Source organism: Pantherophis guttatus, chromosome 13 (genome assembly GCF_059756535.1).
Source record: "Pantherophis guttatus breed Tessera chromosome 13, ASM5975653v1, whole genome shotgun sequence".
NCBI classification, from domain to species: domain Eukaryota; kingdom Metazoa; phylum Chordata; class Lepidosauria; order Squamata; family Colubridae; genus Pantherophis; species Pantherophis guttatus.
The window spans coordinates 22,676,118-22,697,287 of record NC_142075.1 but is presented as its reverse complement, the minus strand read 5'-3'; the positions used below and the strand labels follow the sequence as shown (position 1 = coordinate 22,697,287).

The following is a 21,170-nucleotide window of genomic DNA, read 5'->3' as shown; positions in this document are numbered from 1 at the left end:
CAGCCTGAAAATGGCCCCAAAAAACAGCCTGAAAACGGCCCAAAAAACAGCCTGAAAACAGCCCAAAAAACCAGCCTGAAAATGGCCCAAAAAACAGCCTGAAACAGCCCAAAAATGGGCTGTTTTTTGGGCTGTTTTCCGGTGCTCCGGTGTCCAGGGAGACCAGCTGGCTAGCTTGCATGGGCACACCGGAAACCAGAAGAGCAGCTGGTGACGGTGCCCGTGCCCACAGAGAGGCCATAGGTTCGCCATCACGGCTCTAGGGAAACAGAGCAGGCCATCTCTGAAAACGAACGTAGAACAAGCTGCTGGGAGGCTGCTTAATTTTTACAAAGGATGGCCGTTCCATTTCGGTGATGCATGGACTTATTAAGAATCTGTCACCATTAAGCGAAAAAAATGAGGAGCTCGAGAACTGGATAATTTAAAAAAGAAGATCACCCGTGCAATCCGTTACTCCCAAACAGTGTCTGTCTTAAGGACAGGAACGTCCAGAGTCTAAATAATCGGATGAAGGAGGAGAAGAGAAATGGGGCAGAACGAAAGGAAGAAACTAAAACTGAATTCCTCCTATGTGCAGGTAGTCCTCGACTTACGACCATAATTGAGCCCAACATTTCTGCTGCTAAGTGAGACCTTTGCTAAGTGAGTTTTGTGACCTTCCTTGCCGCAGTTGTTGAATGAATCATCGCAGTCGATAAGTTAGTAACCTGGTTGTTAAGTCAACCTGGCTTTCCCGTTGAATCGTGAAAGGGGATCAGGTGACCTTGGGACACAGGAACGGTCATTAAGTGGGAACCAGTTGCCAAGCCTCTGAATTTTGATCACATGATTGTGGGGAGGGTGCTTCAAAGGACATAACTGTGAAAAACGGTCGTAAGTCACTTTCTTCAGTGCCGTTGTAACTTTGAACAGTCACTAAATGAGCTGTTGTAAGTCAAGGACTATCTGTAGATTGATCCTGGCCATCTGTAAAACCGTGGTCTCTTTTCACTGCTTCACAACTCTCTGTTATGCATTTGAGATTCACACCATCTAAATTAGAGCCCATGGGACTTCCCCTTCTCTCTGTCTCTCTCTGTCTCTCTGTCTGTCTCTGTCTGCCTGTCTGTTTCTCTCTCTGTCTCTCTCTTCATATCTCTGTCTCTGTCTGTCTGTCTGTCTGTTTGTCTCTTCATATCTTTCTTTCTCTCTCTGTCTCTGTGTCTCTGTCTGTCTGTCTCTCTCTCTCTCTGTCTCTCTTTGTCTCTGTCTCTCTCCATCTCTCTGTCTCTCTGTGCCTCTGCCTCTGTCTCTCTTTGTCTCTCCATCTCTGTCTCTCTGTGTCTCTCTCTCTCTGTCTCTGTGTGTGTCTCTGTCTCTCTGTCTCTCTCTCTGTCTCTTCATCTATCTCTATCTCTCTGTGTGTGTCTCTCTTTGTCTCTGTCTGTCTCTCTCTCTCTGTCTCTCTCTCTCTCCCTCCCTCTCTTTTCTTTAAAAAAAAGAGCAATAAAAGCACATGCACAAGACAAGAAGGCTAACAAAGCATTACCTTTCTTTCAAGGAATGCCCCTGGGCCCCATAAGAAGTGGGTATTCAGGCAGAAAAAAGTGGGTCTGACAAGTCAGGTCACCCCATATTCGTAACTTAACTTAAACTCCCGGAGCTGTGAATTTTCTTCTACACTGGCCAGTCTTTTACTCTCTCTCTCAAAAGAAATGGGTATTTTGCAACTAACAATGTCCACTATCCTCTGATACTCTTCATTTTTTTAAAAAAAATGTTCAGCTCCCAGCTGCCAGATTGTTCCTTGCCTCTTCCTTGGCAAGAGGGGTGAACCCTGATTATGGAGTTGGAAACCAGTCTATGAGTTGGCCGGTGGGGCTAGCCCAGCCGATTGAAGTCATAAACGATGGTTCAGCAAATGAGAACTTAATCCCCAGTGTGAATCCTGCCATACTTCGAAGCTTATTTTGCTAGGTGGGAAAATGAGTCTGGGCTTCCAGCACCTTGGACAGAGGCATTTCAAGTAAGGGTCATAAAAAATAAAAAATAGCCACCAACTCTGGCAGCTGTAAAAATAATTCTTGTTTAAAATGCCTCTCATATTCATGAATTAAGTTATAACAGGACTTCCAGTCTCATTTATATCATGGTCTCAGGTTTTATGTGTTGGTGCAATTTCCTGGAAAAAAAAAAAGATTAGTTATGCTGCTAAGCTTTTGTATTACTTTCACCAGAAAAGGATCGCTTAGAGAGGCCAAAAGCTGAGAAATGTATTAGATTTTTATCCTGCCTTTATTATTTTATAAGTAATTCAAGGCAGCAGACATACTTTCTTCCTCTTCCTATTTTCCCTACATCAACAATCTCGTGAGTTGGGTTGGACTGAGAAAGAGGGACTCGTCCAAAGTCACCCAGCTGTCTTTCATGCCTAAGGCGGGACTAGAACTCACCGTCTCCTGGTAATTGGCCCAAAGTCACCCAACTGGTTTTCATGCCTAAGGCGGGACTAGAATTCACCGTCTCCTGGTGATTGGCCCAAAGTCACCCAACTGGTTTTCATGCCTAAGGCGGGACTAGAACTCACCGTCTCCTGGTGATTGGCCCAAAGTCACCCAGCTGGCTTTCATGCCTAAGGCGGGACTAGAATTCACCGTCTCCTGGTGATTGGCCCAAAGTCACCCAACTGGTTTTCATGCCTAAGGCGGGACTAGAATTCACCGTCTCCTGGTGATTGGCCCAAAGTCACCCAGCTGTCTTTCATGCCTAAGGCGGGACTAGAATTCACCGTCTCCTGGTGATTGGCCCAAAGTCACCCAGCTGTCTTTCATGCCTAAGGCGGGACTAGAATTCACCGTCTCCTGGTGATTGGCCCAAAGTCACCCAACTGGTTTTCATGCCTAAGGCGGGACTAGAACTCACCGTCTCCTGGTGATTGACCCAAAGTCACCCAGCTGGCTTTCATGCCTAAGGCGGGACTAGAATTCACCGTCTCCTGGTGATTGGCCCAAAGTCACCCAACTGGTTTTCATGCCTAAGGCAGGACTAGAACTCACCATCTCCTGGTGATTGGCTCAAAGTCACCCAGCTGGCTTTCATACTTAAGGCTGAACTAGAACGCATTGTCTTCTGGTTTCTAGACCAGCACCTTAACCACTGAAGAGCCTGTAGTACAGTGGAATAAAGCACTGTTATTAACATCTGCTGCTTGCAATTACTGCAAGTTGAAATCTCACCAGGCTCAAGGTTGACTCAGCCTTCCATCTTTTCAAAGGTAGGTAAAATGAGGACCCGGATTGTGGGGGCAATAAGCTGACTTTGTATAAATATACAAAAGTATGAAGGCTATTGCTTAACGCATTGGAAACCGCCCTGAGTCTCCGGAGAAGGGCAGCATATCAATTAAAGCAAAGCAAAATAAAACAAACAAACCACTGCACCAAACTGTCTCTCTTCTACCAGTCAGGTTCTCACCAATGAGAGGTGGGCCATATCCATCCATTCTGTGGCGTTTCAACATCTCAAAGCATCTGCGTGAAGCAATACCAATTACACAGCCCTTTCAACTGCACTTGAGCAAGAAATTGGTTTCCAGTACCTTTTACCGTCCTAAGTTTCTCTCATGGTATCTAAGCGTGAAGAAGCGTGTCCCCCACCCCATCTAGAATGCATCCGATTTAGGGGCAGTTTCTTTACAGATAAGATTGTCGCTATAACTTTGCCCCGTGACCACTTACTAATGATGGTTCTATTTACAACACAGAGGAAAATTATCTCGGTTCTAAAAGGCACAGTGACTGCTTAATGGCCATACCTCTACTTCATGCTATTTTGGTTTTTAAAATCTAATCAATAGCAAGGTTGCATAAAAGTGAGGTGCACAATGTTTTGGCAATGCTCTGCTTCCCACTTTTCATCAATAGTCTTCTTATGAGACACTTAAGCCAACTGACCTGTGCAACTCTTCTTCTCAAAATGCTATATTATGCTGGCATTACTTTGAGTGGTCACTTCTCTTTCTCCTTCTATTTATAGGAGCTGGATTTTGAGAGTAACTATCCAGTTGCCCATTGGGATGCGGTGGCTCGGTGGCTAAGATGCTGAGCTTGTCGATCGAAAGTTCGGCAGTTCAGCGGTTCGAATCCCTAGTGCTGTGTAACGGGGTGAGCTCCAGTTACTTCTCTCAGCTTCTGCCAACTTAGCAGTTCAAAAACACGTAGAAAACGCAAGTAGAAAAATAGAGGCCACCTTTGGTGGGAAGGGAACAGCGTTCCGTGAGCCTTTGGCGTTAAGTCATGCCAGCCACATGACCACGGAGACCTCTTTGGACAGCGCTGGCTCTTCGGCTTTGAATCGGAGATGAGCACCGCCCCCTAGAGTTGGGAACAACTAGTAAGTATGCGCGAGGGGAACCTTTACTTTTACCTATCCAGTTGCCCAAGTTTCCTTTCTCCTATCATGATGGCTTGATCAAGCTATCATGGCCAAGTAATCTAAGCATAATGGTTGTTTGTATAGTTTGCTAAGTTAAAAAAAGAGAAAAAGAGCTTCCAGTTTTGTGGAATTGACATCTTTCCAAAGTTACAGAAAGAGCTAATGGCAGAGACAGCTCTGCTTCCTTATCTTGACTTCAGCTTCAGCTGCTGGGGGGCAGAAGCAGGAAACTTCCCCCCCTCCCCATCTCAGCTCTGGTCACTGAAGTTTTCATATTTATGTCTCCTGCTCTCTGAATCAGTCAGGGTCAGAAAATTTCCTGTAGCATTGTAGGAATGAAAAATGGCATCCCAGATGTTGTGTGTAGAAAACAACTTCCCGCCCCCCCCTCTTATACTCTGTATAGATTCTCAGTCACATACAGGTCTTGGTTGTCCCAAAGGTGTTTTTTTCTGGAGGCAACCAGACTTCCTTGTTTTTTTTTCTTTTGAAGACATTTCACTTCTCATCCAAGAAGCTTCTTCAGCTCTGAGTGGATGGTGGGGAACGGAAGGATTTATACTCCTTGCAGACAGCTGGTCATTTGGGTCCTTGTTAGAGGGTCGTTGAGGCCACTTGGAGGTTTATCTGTGTCCTCGGGCTCACCTGAGCAGTGCTAATGGTTCCTGTAGTCTGCAATTTTTTCCCCCTGGAAATCCATTCCTACTCCCACCCCACTCAAAGGGTGTTCATCCCAAATTGTATAGCTAAAAGGCTTTTTTTCCTCCTTATGTTTCTTATGCAATGTGTATCCTGAAAATACAGAGGCAGGCAGTGTATGAAATACATTTTTATAGGAAAACCGCATCAATGCATCCATCCGATAAGGTAGGGTTACCTTGGGGCTGTGGAGCCTGCCGGAAGACTACAGTTTCCACTGCCCCATTAAGAGGCTATTCCCCCATCCTCTCTGCACTTATGGGAAGGGCAGGATCCTGTAGGGTGCTGTGTCCTTGCTCTCCAGACCACGGAAAGTGTCCCGCCCCCTCCCACTGGATTTGACTGCAGTGCCAAAACCAGTGCATCGGAAATGGGCTGAGATCCAAAGCGCTCTAAGCAAAAAAAAATCTTCTGCTGAACTAGTTATAGGCAAAAGTCCAAGGAGGGATCCAGATCCAAACCAAGAAAACAGGCTGCCCTGGCTGGATCTGCAGCAAGAAGCTTCATCTTAAAGGAGACGGTGGGGCAGGAAACACGCTGCTAAATTTGGCTGAGATTCCCCCCCCCCCCCGACATCCAATGAGAGTTTACCTGGTTAAGGAACAGGAGGTTGTTGTTTTCCTTTCCTTTTTCTTTCTTTCTTTCTTTTTGGCTGGGGGAACTCTTGGGTTTTGAAGTCCACCCATCTTCATGTTGTTAAGGTTGAGTGAGCCAAGGGACTTTAATCCCAAAGAAGTATATTTGGGATTGCAAGAAGAAAGTCAATCACCAACCACGAGCTTAAGAGTTGGAGACTTGACCCATCTCGTTCCTGAGGGCCAACATCAGTGGAGTCTTTTGAATCTGGACCATGAGTTTCTCAGGAGCTTCTCGTGGGTGGCCCCTTGAGAGAGAAACAAACCCTAGATTTGAATTTCTTTTCCTTTGACCCAACTTGAGACTTTCAAGAAGAGATTGGACTGCTATTTGTCAGAAATGGTGGAGGGTCTCCTGCTTGGGTGGAGGGTTGGACTAAAAGACCTCCAAGGTCCCTTCCAACTCTATTCTGATTGATTGATTGACCTACAAGGTCCCTTCCAACTCTGTTAATCTGTTAAACAACTGAACAACTCCAACGTTTCTATGAAGGCCTGGTTGAGCCCATTATTTCCTGTTTTTAGTCACAATAGTGGCATCTTTCGTTATTTTTTCCACCGTTGTTGGGTTGTTTTGCACCTGGTCAGAGACATTCTCAAACTCCAGGGTCAGCTTTACTCAGGAAACAGAATGGTGGAAAAAGATCTTCCTTACTCAACACGGCCTCTACTGCAGGGACTACAGTTCTGAGAAATTTTCAGTTGCTACTGAAGAACTTTGGAAGGTGTACACCAAGGAACATCAGGGGGGGAAACAATCAGTAGTCTCATCAGGTAGTTTTGGGAAGGCTTCAAACAAAGGTAGAGATAAACCTGGGATCTTCTCCTGAAAAGCAAGTTCTTTAAAAAGATGTTGAGACTCTGGAAAGTGTGCAGAGAAGAGCAACAAAGAGGAGTAGGGGACTGGAGACTAAAACATATGATGATCGGTTGCAGGAACTGGGTATGTCTAGTTTGATGAAAAGAAGGACCAGGGATGACTTGATAGCAGTCTTCTAATATCTCCGGGGCTGCCACAAAGAAGAGGGAGTCAAGCTATTCTCCAAAGCACCTGAGGGCAGGACAAGAAGCAATGGGTGGAAACTAATCAAGGAGAGAAGCAGCTTAGAACTAAGGAGAAATTTCCTGACAGTGAGAACAATTAGCCAGTGGGACAACTGGCCTCCAGAAGTTGTGAATGCTTCAACACTGGAAGTTTTTAAGAAGAGGTTGGATAACCATTTGTCTGAAGTGGTGTAGGGTTTCTGCCTAAGCAGGGGGTGGGACTAGAAGACCTCCAAGGTCCCTTCCGACTCTGTTATTCTATTCTATTCTTTACTCCTCTTCTTCATGCCAATGTAGACAGACCTCTTATGTTTTCCTGGCTGCGCTGTTCCATTTGTGGATTCTAGGATAGATAATCAGCAGAAGTCTGACACTTTAGCCGATGCTTTTCCAATGGAGTTCTCTCTCAGGCTTTGCTCATCTGACAGCTGCCCTGCCGTCCTTCTCCATCAGAATTGCAAAAGGTGCATTGCATTTCCCACCTCCCACCCACCCCCATCAGTATTGCAAAATCTGTATGGTATCTCTAGTGCAGCCACGTTTAGAAGACAACCCTTTACATGCCTGGGAGTCCCTGGGAAATGTTGCCACACTGGGGCAGGTCAGGTGTCCCCCACTAAAGAGAGCTCCCTTGATCCTGAATTGATCCAAACTGGTGTTCCTTCCCCACTTGCCTGGTCTTTAAACAGCTGCAAAGAGGGAGGGGCCCCCAGAGGAAGCACTGCCCCCTTCTTGGAAGGCCTGCTGGGTCCTACACAGAAACCCTTTGCAGCTCCGAGCTGCTTCCCGGCTCTGTTTCGCTTTGATTCCTTCACACCTGTCCTGCCCTCACAACTCCTGTTCTCTTCTTCTCCTCCTCCACACAATTGGGGGTGTTTTTGGAATCAACCGTGTTTTAACTCTGGGGGGTGGGCGGGGGTTTTGTTAACTGCCATGAGGAATACCAACCCATTTTTTGTCTTGGCTGTGCTTTCCTTTTCTATGAACGGTGAGTAGCCTTTCTCCTTCTGTACTGTTTGGAAAAGAAGCTTTGCAGCTGGGACGCAGACTTTTAGGGAGAAAAGCATACCCTCCTCATCCTCATTTTTTTTTTTTTTTATTAAAGTCCCTGGTTTGCTAGGAAAATTATTCCTTGAGAAAAAGAGGGGGTGGGGGTGGGGGGTTGCAGTGTTTTAGGAAGATGTGAAAGTTGAAGGAAGTCAGTATTGCGTGGTGACATATTTTGGCGCTTCAAGCAAGCTCTGTCTGCTGTCACAGTTGATCATCAAACTGTTTTTTTTGTTTGTTTGTTGCTGCAGATGTTTTCTTTTGATCAGGGATAGCAAAGAATATATTCAGGACAGGACGCTTATGTTGCAAGGTAACTTTGGGTTCTTGTCCACTTGGAGATTTACTAGGAGCAGATTCTGGTTGCCCTTTCTTTGGACTTCCCACCGATGCTTTAAAAAGTGGTTTTAAAAAAGGCAGGCGGGCACGGGAAGAGTGGCCGAGGCACAAACGCTCTTTCCTTCTCCAGGTCTCCTGCTGGTACCATCATAGAGATTGCTTAGGCTGGCACTAATTGGCAGCACATCCGGCAAATAAAGACTGATTTAGTCGGGGAATGTGATTTCATAACCGTTATCTGAAATCATTCCAAATAGGCTGGTAAATGGAAGGGGGCTTCGTTAAGGCCACTCTGTCTGTTTCTCTGGTTTTCACGACGACTCTTTCTATTGTGGTTAATCCCATTTTCCAAGATTTCTTACCACCACCGCCACCCTGGCTATTTTTGGAGGCCCATGAGAAGGATTTCAAGAGGAATGGGTGGAAGGAGCAAGGTCAGAGGCCAGATTTAAAAATGGGACGTCCATCTTTGGGTTTGAAGTTTCCCCCCTTTTCTCTCTCTTCGGTTATGTTAAGGCGGGATCCTCAGGATCTTTTCCCCCCTTAGAACTTACTCGTTTCCAATGCTGCATTTTTGCTGTAGGTCTAGACTGCCCCAGAGTGTAGAATTTGCTGTGGTGTCAGGAGCAAGTCATGTTTTCCAGAGGATTTTTTCTGAGAAGTCAGAACTGTTCGCATTCAATAACAGAGGAGAAAAACTATGCCTGCGATATTTTCAACCTTTCTTCCTTTTACTTTACTTGGGGTTAGAAAAAACTGAAATGATACACAGGCTTCTGGGAAAGGGATGGGAATAGAAAAGACAGCCGTTACTATGTCAGTTCTTCAAGGCAAAATTCCCAAATCTGTTAAGTAGGCAATGGTTTTTATTAGGAGTAGCTAAAAAAATAAAACCCCAAAGAGTTTGCAGGATGTCTCCAAAACGGTGTTTCAGACAGAAGCTAAAGAAAGTCGGGGACTGGAAAAGAATCCAAAATGTCCAAAATTAAACTGAATGTTTTAAGTCCCCCAATTGTGCAACTCAACGGAAATTTCAAGATAGATTTGTGGACCGAATGCAGAATCAGTTGAAAGCATTTGTACAGCCCTGTGAGCTTCTAGGCAGAGAGAGAGACCATACTGAGATAAACCAGCCTTCTCCCACTGGACGGCTTCCAGACATATTTGGACTACAGCTCCCATCACTTCCAGCCGAACATGGCATTTGCTGCCAGGGGACGATGGGGTTTGTGTTCCCAGCCCATCCCGATGGCTTCCGGCTTGAGGAAGAGTGATGCAATCTATCTGATTATCTGCAGGAACCTGGCATTAACCAGTCCTGGAGGACAGAGAAGAATGGGCTCCGTTTTGAGTAGAGCGATATTGCAAGGCTCTGCAAGTTCGTTTGCCAGCTACTCTGCAAAGAAATCAATCCTATTTCCAAAGTGGTGCTCGCTTTAAAGTGCTCTCTCTCTCTGACGCGTGACTTTCCCCCCCCCCTCCTTGAATTATTAGAGAAGCACGTTGGCTGTGGGACTGCTGCAGAAAATAATAAACCAGCTGTTGGAGTCACAGCCCATAAGTTGCCCATATTGTTTGGTGGGTGGCTTACTAAATCACTCAAAGCTGGATTCCTCTCCTTCCATTTCCCCCCTTCTTTCCCTCCCTCCCTCCCTCTCCTTCCCTCTCTCTCCATATCTCCCTCTCCCTCTTTTTTAAACCAGCCAATTGGATTCCTCTCCTATTCCCCTCTTCCTCCCTGTCTCTTTCTCCCCCTCTCCCCCTCTTCCTCTCTCCCTCCCTCCCACCCACCCTCTCCCTCCCTCCTTCTCTCTCCATCTTCGTCTCTCCCTCCCTCTCCCTCCCTCTCTCTCCCTCCTGCCCTCTTCCTCCCTCTTCGTCTCTCCCTCCCCCTCACCCCTTTCTCCTTCTCTCCTCCTCTCCCTCCCTCTCTCTCTCTCCCCCCCCTCTTTTTTAAACCAGCCACTTGGGTTCTCCAGGGCTTTCACAGACAGCATGTACTCTTGGTCCAATGTAAAATAATTTAACAGATAAGGTGAAAAACTGTACTGGTCACATCTATTTAGATGTGATGGGGGGAAAGCAGTAAAAAAATATTATTGTCTTTTTTTTTTTTAAACTGCGAGCACACTGGCCCTTAGGAAGAACACGTAAAAACGATGAGAGTGCTGTGAATCTGACTGTTTAACACATCATGTGCTCAGTATTTAATTTGGTTAGGATCAATGATTCTTAAAATTGATGGGAAAGGATTTAGTTTTTGAAAACACGGAAGGATCGGCTTTCTGCACACAAACACATGAGCCTCACAAATGGATTTGTGTAGATCGTCTGCTGACATCTAGTGGATCGCAGCCACAAAATAAGAGCAAAGTTACCCAGCCCAGACCCTAGAATAGGATGGTCATTGCCCATTTAGGATCTGAGCTCATTAATTTGAGTGGACAGAGGGAAGAAGAGAAGAGGAGGGTAACGAAAGCGTTCAGAGAGATTTCCAAATCAACTTTCAAATTAAATTTTCCTAGGCCCATCAGGTCTTTTTAGGCGTATTTCTAACACAAGCCATTGCTTGCCCTCAAATCTGTTAACCCCAATGAGTAGAGCTCATATGATGGATGGAGCCATTAGCCATGGATATATAAACCGGAATTGGCTGGGGACACCCAACAGATCAAGGCCAAACTGGAAAAATTACGCACAACAAAAAGAGATTGGACAGCCATCCAGAATGGTATATAAGATCTCCTGCTTGAGCATGGGGTGGGAACAGAAGACCTCCAAGGTTCCTTCCAACTCGGATTGCATAGTTTAGATCGGGGTCTCCAACCTTGGCAACTTTAAGCCTGGCGGACTTCAACTCCCAGAATTCCCCAGCCAGCTGGCTGGGGAATTCTGGGAGTTGAAGTCCGCCAGGCTTAAAGTTGCCAAGGTTGGAGACCCCTGGTTTAGATGCTAGTTTAGATGCTAACCTGGAAAAGAAACAATAGCCTGTCGACGTTCTGGAACACATTTCTAATTCTAAGGAGAAGCAAGAAAGAAGATTTATGAGTTACTTCAGGAAATAGTCACATTCTCAGCTGGCTTGTCCTCTTTGGCCAACGAAGAGTTGGCCAACTTTCCGTAGGACTCTCCTGGGTTGAAGGTGATCATCTCTTCCCTGGTTGGAATGGTGGGTTTATCAAGGACAGGATTCTGCCTCCCTTCTGTGACCCAGTTCTTTCTTTCCTACTTTACAGGAAGTGAGACGGCTGACGCTGAAGAGAAGTTAATGAACCATCTCCTCAACGCTTCACGCTACAACAACTTAATTCGCCCAGCCTTCAACTCTTCACAGTTAGTTGTGATAGAATTGCGGGTTATTCTGTCCCAGCTTATCAATGTGGTGGGTGTGGAGAACCCTTTCTGCTTTCAAACTATAAAGTCATAGTAGTAGTATTACAGCCATAGAGCTCTCTCTCTCTCTCTCTCTCTCTCTCTCTCTCTCTCTCTCTCTCTCTCTCTCTCTCTCTCTCTCTCTCTCTCTCTCTGTGTGTGTGTGTGTGCATGTACACAATTTTTTTCTATCATAAAACAGCAAACAAAAGGGTCCATTTCAAGGAACTGAAGGAATGCAAACGAAAGGACGGACACGTCCATAAAATGGTTGCTTAACCCCCCACTTTACTCTGTTTGCCAGTTTATTTCCTGTATTGCTTTTAAATTACAGATGATACTCCTTGCAACTTTTAGTTCTGCATGTTTAAATATAGCAATAGCGATAGCACTTATATATCGCTTCATAGTACTTTTTACAGCCCTCTCTAAGCGGTTTACAGAGTCAGCTTCTTGCCCCCAACAATCTGGGTCCTCATTTTACTGACCTCGGAAGGATGGAAGGCTGAGTCAACCTTGAGCCGGTGAGATTTGAACTGCTGAACTGCAGCCAGCAGTCAGTGGAAGTAGCCTGCAGTGGTGCATTCTAACCACTGCGCCACCTTGGCTCTATATAGCTGTAAAATATAAAATATAGCTGTAAAAGGCTTTAGTGAGGTATGCCTATACATGCCTGGTGGGGTAACATGAGATACTGTTGCATGTCTCCCAAACTGTAATTCTAGAGTAGTGTTTCTAACCTTAGCAACTTTAAAATGTATGGACATCAACTCCCAGAATCACCTAGCTGGGGAATTCTGGGAGTTGGTGTCCACACATCTTAACGTTTTCAAGGTGGAGAAACCCTGAGTCCACGATAACTCTCTCTTCCAGCATTGGATATATTTTTAAAAAATGTATGTTTCATTTCCTTCTCTGCTCTACCAAATCCCCTAGAATTAAGCTTCGGTTTTCAGAACTCAGGATGATGGTGTGATCTCTGTCTCTTTTCTCCTTCAGAATGAACGGGAACAAATAATGACCACTAATGTCTGGCTCAACCAGGTAAATGTCTCTGGGTATCTCCAAGATTTCTAAGAACTCTGAACTGTGTATACCTTCTGGCTGCAAATCCATCTCTTTGAGAATGATCTTTCACAGAACTTATATTTGAACTTCTAACAGTAGATTGGAAATTTCGCTCCCAGGAGTTTCAACAAATGCCACAGACCTTCCAAACTGGAAATGGTGGTGGATCTTTTTTTTTTTTTCCTTCTCTGGTAGCGGACAATCCCACATGAGAATACTAGATGAGAGCTGGGAAGTTCTGCCACCCTGTATCTAATTGTTGTGACCCAGGCCTAAGTAGTTAGTATTAAATACAAACAGTTCGAAAACAAACATACTTTATTGGAACAGTTGAGAATTAACTCATTCTCAGTGTAGTCCAAACTAAATTAAAGCAAATTCTTCAAAACACCATTCCTCAGCTTATCACCGACTTTGGGATAGCTAGGCAAACTGCCAAAGGCTTTTCTTGGCAAAAGTTCAGAAGCAGAAGATGCCGACAAGAACTGAATACAGTGAAACAAGAAGCAAATTTCTCAACGTTGTTTTCCAGCAAAGAGGCCAAGAGACGTTGCTGGTCTCTTAAGCCTTCTGGGAGGGGCCAATCATCTCTTGGCCCTACTCCCGAGTTGTCCTCTTTGCTTGAGCTGCTCTTGCCTTCTGGCAGTTCTTCTCATGCGTGCACTAGGAACAGGCTCCTCCTGTTCCTCTGCCTCTCTACTGTCAGCCTCTGGAGACTCTGAAGTCTGCACACCACTCCCCGATGGCCCTGGCCCCATCTCTGCCTCTGACGCAGAGCCCTCATCCGGGCCTTCCCCAGCCTCCAGGACTGGCCCCTGTTCTTCCTCAACCTCATCGCTGTCTTGACTCCACTGCCAGCTCCGCAGGCTGCAGGCGGACCACAACACTAATTCATTTTTTTTAAAAAATCAAGAGTCAACTTTTGCCAAATATAACTTTTATGTTTTGTACTGTAGATATGATTAAAACAAACCAGCAGCACCAACCACACACACACACACACACACACACATACACACACAAACCTCAGCCCCAAATGGTTAGCAATAGCCTTGGTGGTGCAGCAGACTAAAGTGCTGTTAAGTAGCACTTAGCTGCCAGCTGCCTGCAATTACTGCAAGTTCAAATCTCACCAGGCTCAAGGTTGACTCAGCCTTCCATCCTTCCGAGGTAGGTAAAATGAGGACCCGGATTGTGGGGGCAATAAACTGACTTTGTATAAAAAAAGAACACTGCTTGGGGGGGGGGCGAAAGCCCTATTAAGCAGGTATATACAAAAGTATGAAGGCTATTGCTTAACGCATTGTAAGCCGCCCTGAGTCTCCGGAGAAGGGTGGCATATAAATCGAATAAATAAATAAATAAATAAATAAATAAATAAATAAATAAATAAATAAATAAATAAATAAATAAATAAATAAATTTGTGCCTCCACCAGCAAAAAGCTGCGATAATCTAGAAAGAACGCCTCTGATAGCACCTTTTAAACCTGACAATTTAATGGAAGGCTTCAGCTTTTCCGAACTGCCGTGACTCAATCCATCCATGAAATGCTTTGAGTGATATGGAATTTAACGACGGGAGGGTGAGGCCTTAAATCCCACATCAGTCATGCTGCATGCAGCATTTGAGGGAAGGGGACTGCGGTTTCCGAAAGCTGATGCCTTCCCTGAACTTGTTAAAAGGTTGCAACCAGGCCCTTTCTGAATGTTGTGCAAAGCAGGGGCAGTCACTGAAAAATGTTGTTGTGCGCTGCTTTTAAAGGAATGGACCGATTATCGCTTGGCCTGGGAACCGTCAGAGTACGAAGGCATCGACAAACTCAGGATACCGGCTAAGAAAGTGTGGCTCCCGGACATTGTGCTGTACAATAAGTAAGTCAGCGTCTCTTCATAAAATCAGATTGCGCATGGGGCGTCTCTCTCACTTGATGCTAGGAGAGACTAAAATTGAAAAAGAATGCTGTTTGCAATCGACGTTCAAGACAGTCATTTTTTGAACCAAACTAGGTATTTATTTATTTGATTATTGGCTTCCTAATGGAATACAGTTTGCTGATTGCAGAATTGTTGGTCTGGGAGAAAGTGTTCAGTCCTAAATTGTTTTCGTTACTTAATTATAAATGGATGAGTCCCTCAGGAGGGCATTCATAGCATTAAAAGGTTGACACCAGCTGTAAACTCGTATTAGCATCCATGATATAGTCTAGGGCTCTCCAAATTTGGCAACGTTTAAGACTTGTGGATTTCAACTCCCAGAATTCCCCAGCCTGGCTGAGGATAGCTGGCTGGGGAATTCTGGAAGGTGAAGTCCACAAGTCTTAAAGTTGCCAAGTTTGGAGGAGCCTTGATATATTCCGTGGTGTTGAGTCAATATGGATTGTGGCAGCCCATCTTTTTGTTAAATAAATAACTAAAAATTGTTGTTGTTGTTTTATTCTTTTGCTTTTGGGTTTTGTCAGTGCTGATGGCACCTACGAAGTCTCCGTCTACACAAATGTGATTGTTCAGCACAACGGAAGCATGTTGTGGATGCCGCCGGCCATTTACAAAAGTGCCTGCAAGATTGAAGTGAAGCATTTTCCCTTCGACCAACAGAACTGCACTCTCAAATTCCGCTCTTGGACTTACGACCACTCTGAAATTGATATGATTTTGAAAACTGGCTCGGCCAGTATGGATGACTTCACACCCAGCGGGGAGTGGGACATTGTGGCCCTCCCAGGACGAAGAACTGAAAACCCTTTAGATCCAAACTACGTGGATGTGACGTACGACTTCATCATCAAAAGGAAGCCTCTTTTTTATACCATCAACCTCATCATACCTTGCGTGTTGATCACATCCTTGGCCATCTTGGTGTTCTACCTGCCATCGGATTGTGGAGAGAAGATGACCTTGTGCATCTCTGTCCTGCTTGCTTTGACTGTTTTCCTGCTCCTGATTTCCAAAATCGTCCCTCCAACTTCTCTGGACGTTCCACTGATTGGGAAGTATCTGATGTTCACCATGGTATTGGTGACTTTCTCGATTGTGACCAGCGTCTGTGTGCTGAATGTCCACCACAGGTCTCCCAGCACTCATGCAATGCCTCCGTGGGTCAAGGTGGTCTTCCTCCAGAAGCTGCCAAGCTTCCTCTTCATGAGGAGACCACACAACCAGTCGGCGAGCCAACGGTTGGCCAACCGCAAGAAGAACAAAGCGGAGTCTTCACCTTCAGATCTGTCCAGCGCATACAAGGATTGTACTTACTTTGTGAACACAGCAGCGGGCCAAAGATACAATGTGAAACTGACAGACAACCCTGATCACGTCAGCAGCCATCAAGACCTGAGGTTACGATCCTCCGTGAAGTTTTCCCCCGAGGTCCAAGAAGCAATTGAGGGAGTCAGCTTCATAGCGGACCACATGAGGAGCGAGGACAACAATGAGAGTGTAAGTGACACAAAGCATTCCTCCCCCTCCGAAAGTCCTAGAATTTCCTTCCTCCCTGGAGCTTGAGACGTTTGTTCTCTGGCGCAGAAGGAAAATACGGACACGCTCGCTCATCTTGAGGGATGAGTATTGGGTTGCTTGTTGGACGGATCGGCTACCATGGAGATGATTGCAAGGGGCATCTCTGACAAAACGTTGTAGTAAATCAATTCTTGGCTCTTCTGAATCCTTGTCAAACATGCCCCCTTGGGAGAAAGAGGTGGCTTACTCTTGGAACATAGAATAACAGGGTTGGAAGGGATCTCGGAGGTCTTCTAGCCCAACCCTCTGCTCAAGCAGAGACCCTGTATCATTCTGGACAAATGGATGACCAGCTTCTTCTTAAAAGCCTCTGGTGATGGAGCAACCCACATTTTCTGGAGGCAACTGATTAATTGTCCTCACTGTCAGGAAATTTCTCCTTAGTTTTTAGTTACGCCTAATTAACACTCATTGGGGTGGGAAGGGGAAACTGCAACTAACCCAGCTTGCTTGAGAATAAAAGGGTTGAAAACCCCAGCTTCCCACTCTCCAGTAAGGAACAGCTGCATTATTATCTTGTCAACTTAATTTTTTTTAAAGGTAGCTTCTCACTGTAAAGTGTTGACAAACGTTTCTGCAGGAAGAAAATGCCAAGAATTCAGGGTTCCACAATTACCAAGCTCAGTCCCGGTTTGTGTGTGTGTGTTTGTGTTTGTGTGTATTGAGGGATTGTGGGAGTTACGATGGTTTTTTTTTTTTCCTTTTTTCTATCCCCCGCCTCCCATGTGTGTATTTGAAATATTTGTTTCTACCCATTTTTTTAGCCTTCACTTTCCCAGTTCATTAGTGTGTGTGTTTTTTTCTTGAATTGCAAACAGGAAGCCACCGAAAACTATTGAAAAAAAAACAAGCTGGGTTAGGGAGGGAGAGATGATGTTGCAATGGACAGTTTATTAAAGATATTTAATTGGTTTGTTTTTTTTCCAGGTCATTGAAGACTGGAAATACGTGGCCATGGTGGTGGACAGGCTGTTCCTCTGGATATTTGTCATTGTGTGTGTGCTGGGGACCACTGGATTATTCATGCAGCCCCTTTTTCAAAACCACCTGCCTGCCATGAGCCATAACCTGAGCGGAATGTAACTCCAAAGACTGCTTGTTCACAGGATGGGAAATTCCGAGTTCCACAATTTCAATTTCAAGATTCTTTATTCAGATCTTGGGGTGTTTTTTTGTTTTTTTTTACTGCTCCTTCCCAGTTAAAAATGAATAATCCGTGCAACATCGTTACTGAGAAGATCTTCTACACAAGAAAAGGTTGAAAGGACTTCTATTATTCCCTTTTAGCCGGAACTTTTAAATTAACTGTTTTGGTTTAGCTTTTCCAAAAGGCGACAGGGGGGAGGGGGAGAGAAATTGTACCACTGTTAATTTTTTATTTATTAAAGCATTCTTCCTCAGCTGGTTCTGCAGGGTTCTTCTAGGGAGTTGTGATGGGCTGGCCAAAACATAGGTTGTGCAAGGGACACACAACCCTGGTTTTCATTTAGTTTTGTGGACAACTTTAAAGGGAAAAAGCAAGGAAAAGAATTATTTTCAGACAAGATGATTTTCCTTACTAAGTACCGTTTGATCCTGACCATCTGAGCCAGACATCTGAAGAGGGTCAGCTCCCTAACCTCCATTCCTTCCAGAATCCCCTGAAAAACATGAAGCAAAAATCATTCTCTTGCAGAACCAAGAACCTTGGACATCAAAGACCTGAAGTGATCTGCCTAAAATATCTTTTTTTTCCTCTTTCACTGTTGCTCCCCACAAAAGTTTGCAGACAACCCAACTGATGTTTGGGCAATTCCACTCTTTTCTCTGGTTTTGAAAGGGATCCTTTTCTGAAGATGGTTTTAAGTTCTTCCTGAAAAATTGAGAGGCTAGGCAAGCAATTGGGAATCCATCCGTCGAGATGTCAGGTGGTTATAAGGCTGTATCTTTAGATTAAGAAGATATAAAAAATCCTTATGAGGTATTCCCTAAAAAGAGATGATTGACAGCCTGGGCTTTTGTTGTCTGCAGGTATCCCAAAGCTGAAGGTCGGAAAGATTAAACTCACAGTAGCTCACTAGTGACAGTAAATCATGATTCAGCATTTATGGGAGAGGGCTGCAGACGTGTTCACACACTGTTATTCTATGCATGTTCAGAGTAATGGCTAAAGCATTCATGCAGGGAAAGGGAGCCCCGGGGAAAAAATAACATGACTGTGGAGGATGGATCTAGTAGTACTGAAATGTATGAAACTACATTAACAGGTTTTGTTGGGGTCAGCTGCAGCCATGGAAGGAGGTGACATGTAAAGGCATGGCATTAAATGCCCAAGGGTTGTGTATTAAAAGAGTATTTTTATTTAAGTACTTTGTGTGGGAGAGGTTTTGTTATGGTCATGTCGCTTCCTGTCGTTCCATTTTTTCTCCCTTTCCATTTTAAAAACTGGTACGTGCCTCATGCTACAGATACATACTTCCTCCTTCCCCAAGGTTTAAATAGTACCATATATTCAAGATTGGGGAGTGTTGCGGTGGCCTAGAGGTGGAGCTCTCGCCTCAAAATCAGGAGGCTGTGAGTTTGTTCCTGGGTAGAGGCAGATATTTCTCTCTCTGGGCACAATGAGAATATATCTACTGAACAAAACTCCACATTGGTGACAAGAAGGGCATCCGGCCAGTAAACCAGGGGTGAAATCCGACAGGTTCTAGAGAACCGATAGCAGAAATTTTGAGCAGTTTGAAGAACCGGTAGTGAAAATTTTGAGTATCACCTCTGGCTGGCCCCAGAGTGGGGTGGGAATGGAGATTTTGCAATATCCTTCCCCTGGAGTGGGGTGGGAATGGAGATTTGTAATATCCTTCCCCTGCCACGCCCACCAAGCCACACCATGCCCACCAAGCCACGCCCACAGAACCGGTAGTAAAAAATTTGGATTTCACCACTGCAGTAAACACTCAACTCTGTTCAGATACACACACACACACACACACACACACACACACACACACACACACGCTCACTCATTCATTCATTCATTCTCAAAATTGGGCAAAATGGAATCCTGGCCTACTCTGATCAATGAGGCTGTAGGCTACTAAGTGTAAAAGCGATTAAAGGGTGCAATTTTAGTTGCTCCAGAATAAGGAAGGCCTGGAAATCAGTACTACCTCAACAGCATTTCTAATATTTACTTCATTGGTCGATATATCACTGTCACAAAGATACACTATATGCGCTCAGTGAGTAGTCAAGAAGTCCTTGACTTAAGACCACTCGTTTAGTGCCTGTTCAACGTTAGAACAACACTGGGAAAAAAAATGACACGACTGATCCTCATACTTACAACCACCACTCTGTCCCTGAGTTCATGTGATCCCAACTATAGTCGTTAGTTGAGGACTACCTGTAAATCAGTCCCCAATGCAAGACCTCCATGTTCAGGCTTGGTTTGTATATTGTGTTAAAACCATGAACATTTCTTACTCGTGGTTTGGCAAAACTGCATCATCCATACTCCATGACTTATAAACCACAATAGGTAAATTCTAAGGCACAAGCAAGGTATCTTATGGCTTAGTATAGCAGGAGAATCAACTCACAAACCTCACATTCCCTTCCAGCTCAGAGTCTATCGTGAAGTGACTTAAATCTGTGATAGGTTCTGCCCGTACCTTTTCCTAAAAACAGCTGCTGGGCTCTGGTTTGTAGGAGCCAAAGCCATGGGATATGAGGCTCTCCAAAAAATAAATACATAAAAAGCACTGTGAGATCACAAACTTTCCTCCAGGTAAATCAGTTATCAACATCTGCAAGAAGAGAAAATCAATATCGACAGTAACGGGAGACACGCTGCTTTTGAAAAATATGGGCGGCGATGGAAGATTTTACCTTCCTGGCTGACACGGTTGGACAAAAATACTCATTTGCTAAAAAAAGATGAGGTTAGAAGCAAAGCAGCATTCCGCAAATCCCAACTCTCCTTCTCCAAAATCAACACAACTCTTTTCGGTTCGTCCCGCAAAGCACAAAGGAGCATAGCAGTTCTCCTATATGTAGACTTACAGTCCGTCAGCCTGGTCATTAATTGCTGAATTTGTGTCTAAACGTCAGAAACACAGAGAGATCGATCGGCCTTTTAAGAGAGGTAACTAAGAATGCCGGAGATGGTCGTTCAAAAAAGAGGGTCACATTTTTTTTTTTTAAAGGCCAAAAGACCACACTACAATTTTGCTGACATAGAAGGACCCACACTTCAAAAAAAATAAATACATAAAATGAAAGAAGGAACGACAAAGGCAACTCACAAATTTCTTTCATTGACATGTAAAGGTAAACTAAATTCATGTTTCTTATTCTATCTATCTGATCAATTCATCGCACAGGACAATTATAGGGCACACCTATTAGTGGGGTCAAAATCACAAAACTGCATTTCATTTATTTTGGGGATGTGGAGGGGGAAAAATTCACTGGAGAAAGCAATTCTGTTTGGAAGAATAAGCGGTAAAAGGAAACCAGGATGCCAAAGAACATGGTGGCCCTGGACACCAGGCAGGGCATAGACAGATGTGGAGAGACCTGACCCATAGAATCGCCTATTCCCAAACATTCTGGGATGGGGGTGGGGTGGGGAACTGCAATTAATAGAATAACAGAGTTGGAAGGGACCTTGGAGGTCTTCTAGTCCAACCCCTTGCTCAGGCAGGAAACCCCGTACCGTTTCAGACAAATGGCTGTCCAATCTCACCAAGAGAAAACTGAGGATCGACTTCTCTGTTTTCCCACACAACTCCCCAGCCATTAATAATTGCCACAAAGCAACTTATGGGAACTGCTCCCAAGGGGGCTGTTTGGCTCCTGGATTTGACAGGCTGGTCCAAGTGCCAAGTCCCAGCCGTAACTCATCATCGTCATCCAGGGTCCAAGCTAATTCATTAACAGGCTTTGCCAGCCACGTCTGCTCCAAAAATCTTATTTGAAGACAAGCCAGCTCGGCAACCACAATTCCATTATGCTGTTTTCATTTCATCAGATCTATTTTGGGGGGAGGGTG

At 44.8% G+C, this 21,170-nt stretch overlaps 1 protein-coding gene across 2 annotated transcripts; it reads left to right on the top strand.

Moving 5' to 3' along the window:
- The first annotated feature begins 7,526 nt into the window (after positions 1–7,526).
- Positions 7,527–18,480, top strand: CHRNB4 (cholinergic receptor nicotinic beta 4 subunit). 2 transcript variants are annotated; one of them, XM_034409503.3, is made up of 6 exons: positions 7,527–7,782; positions 11,417–11,562; positions 12,552–12,596; positions 14,385–14,494; positions 15,082–16,054; positions 17,063–18,480. In XM_034409503.3, the coding sequence occupies exons 1-6, from the start codon at positions 7,728–7,730 to the stop codon at positions 17,216–17,218; spliced, it is 1,485 nt and encodes a 494-aa protein (XP_034265394.2). In that variant the 5' UTR covers positions 7,527–7,727; the 3' UTR covers positions 17,219–18,480. The 2 variants fall into 2 exon arrangements, with proteins under 2 accessions (XP_034265394.2, XP_087734241.1); XM_087878115.1 differs by having other exon boundaries at positions 7,558–7,782; positions 11,417–11,513.
- Positions 18,481–21,170: the final 2,690 nt, after the last annotated feature.

What these genes read in the sequence shown, in the direction of transcription:
- CHRNB4 (XM_034409503.3), top strand. Translation starts at nt 7,728, where the DNA reads ATGAGGAATACCAACCCATTTTTTGTCTTGGCTGTGCTTTCCTTTTCT. An exon ending in TGTCCCAGCTTATCAATGTG is followed by an intron (nt 11,563 to 12,551) that starts GTGGGTGTGGAG and finishes TTTCTCCTTCAG; the next exon opens with AATGAACGGGAACAAATAAT. An exon ending in GCGAGGACAACAATGAGAGT is followed by an intron (nt 16,055 to 17,062) that starts GTAAGTGACACA and finishes TTTTTTTTCCAG; the next exon opens with GTCATTGAAGACTGGAAATA.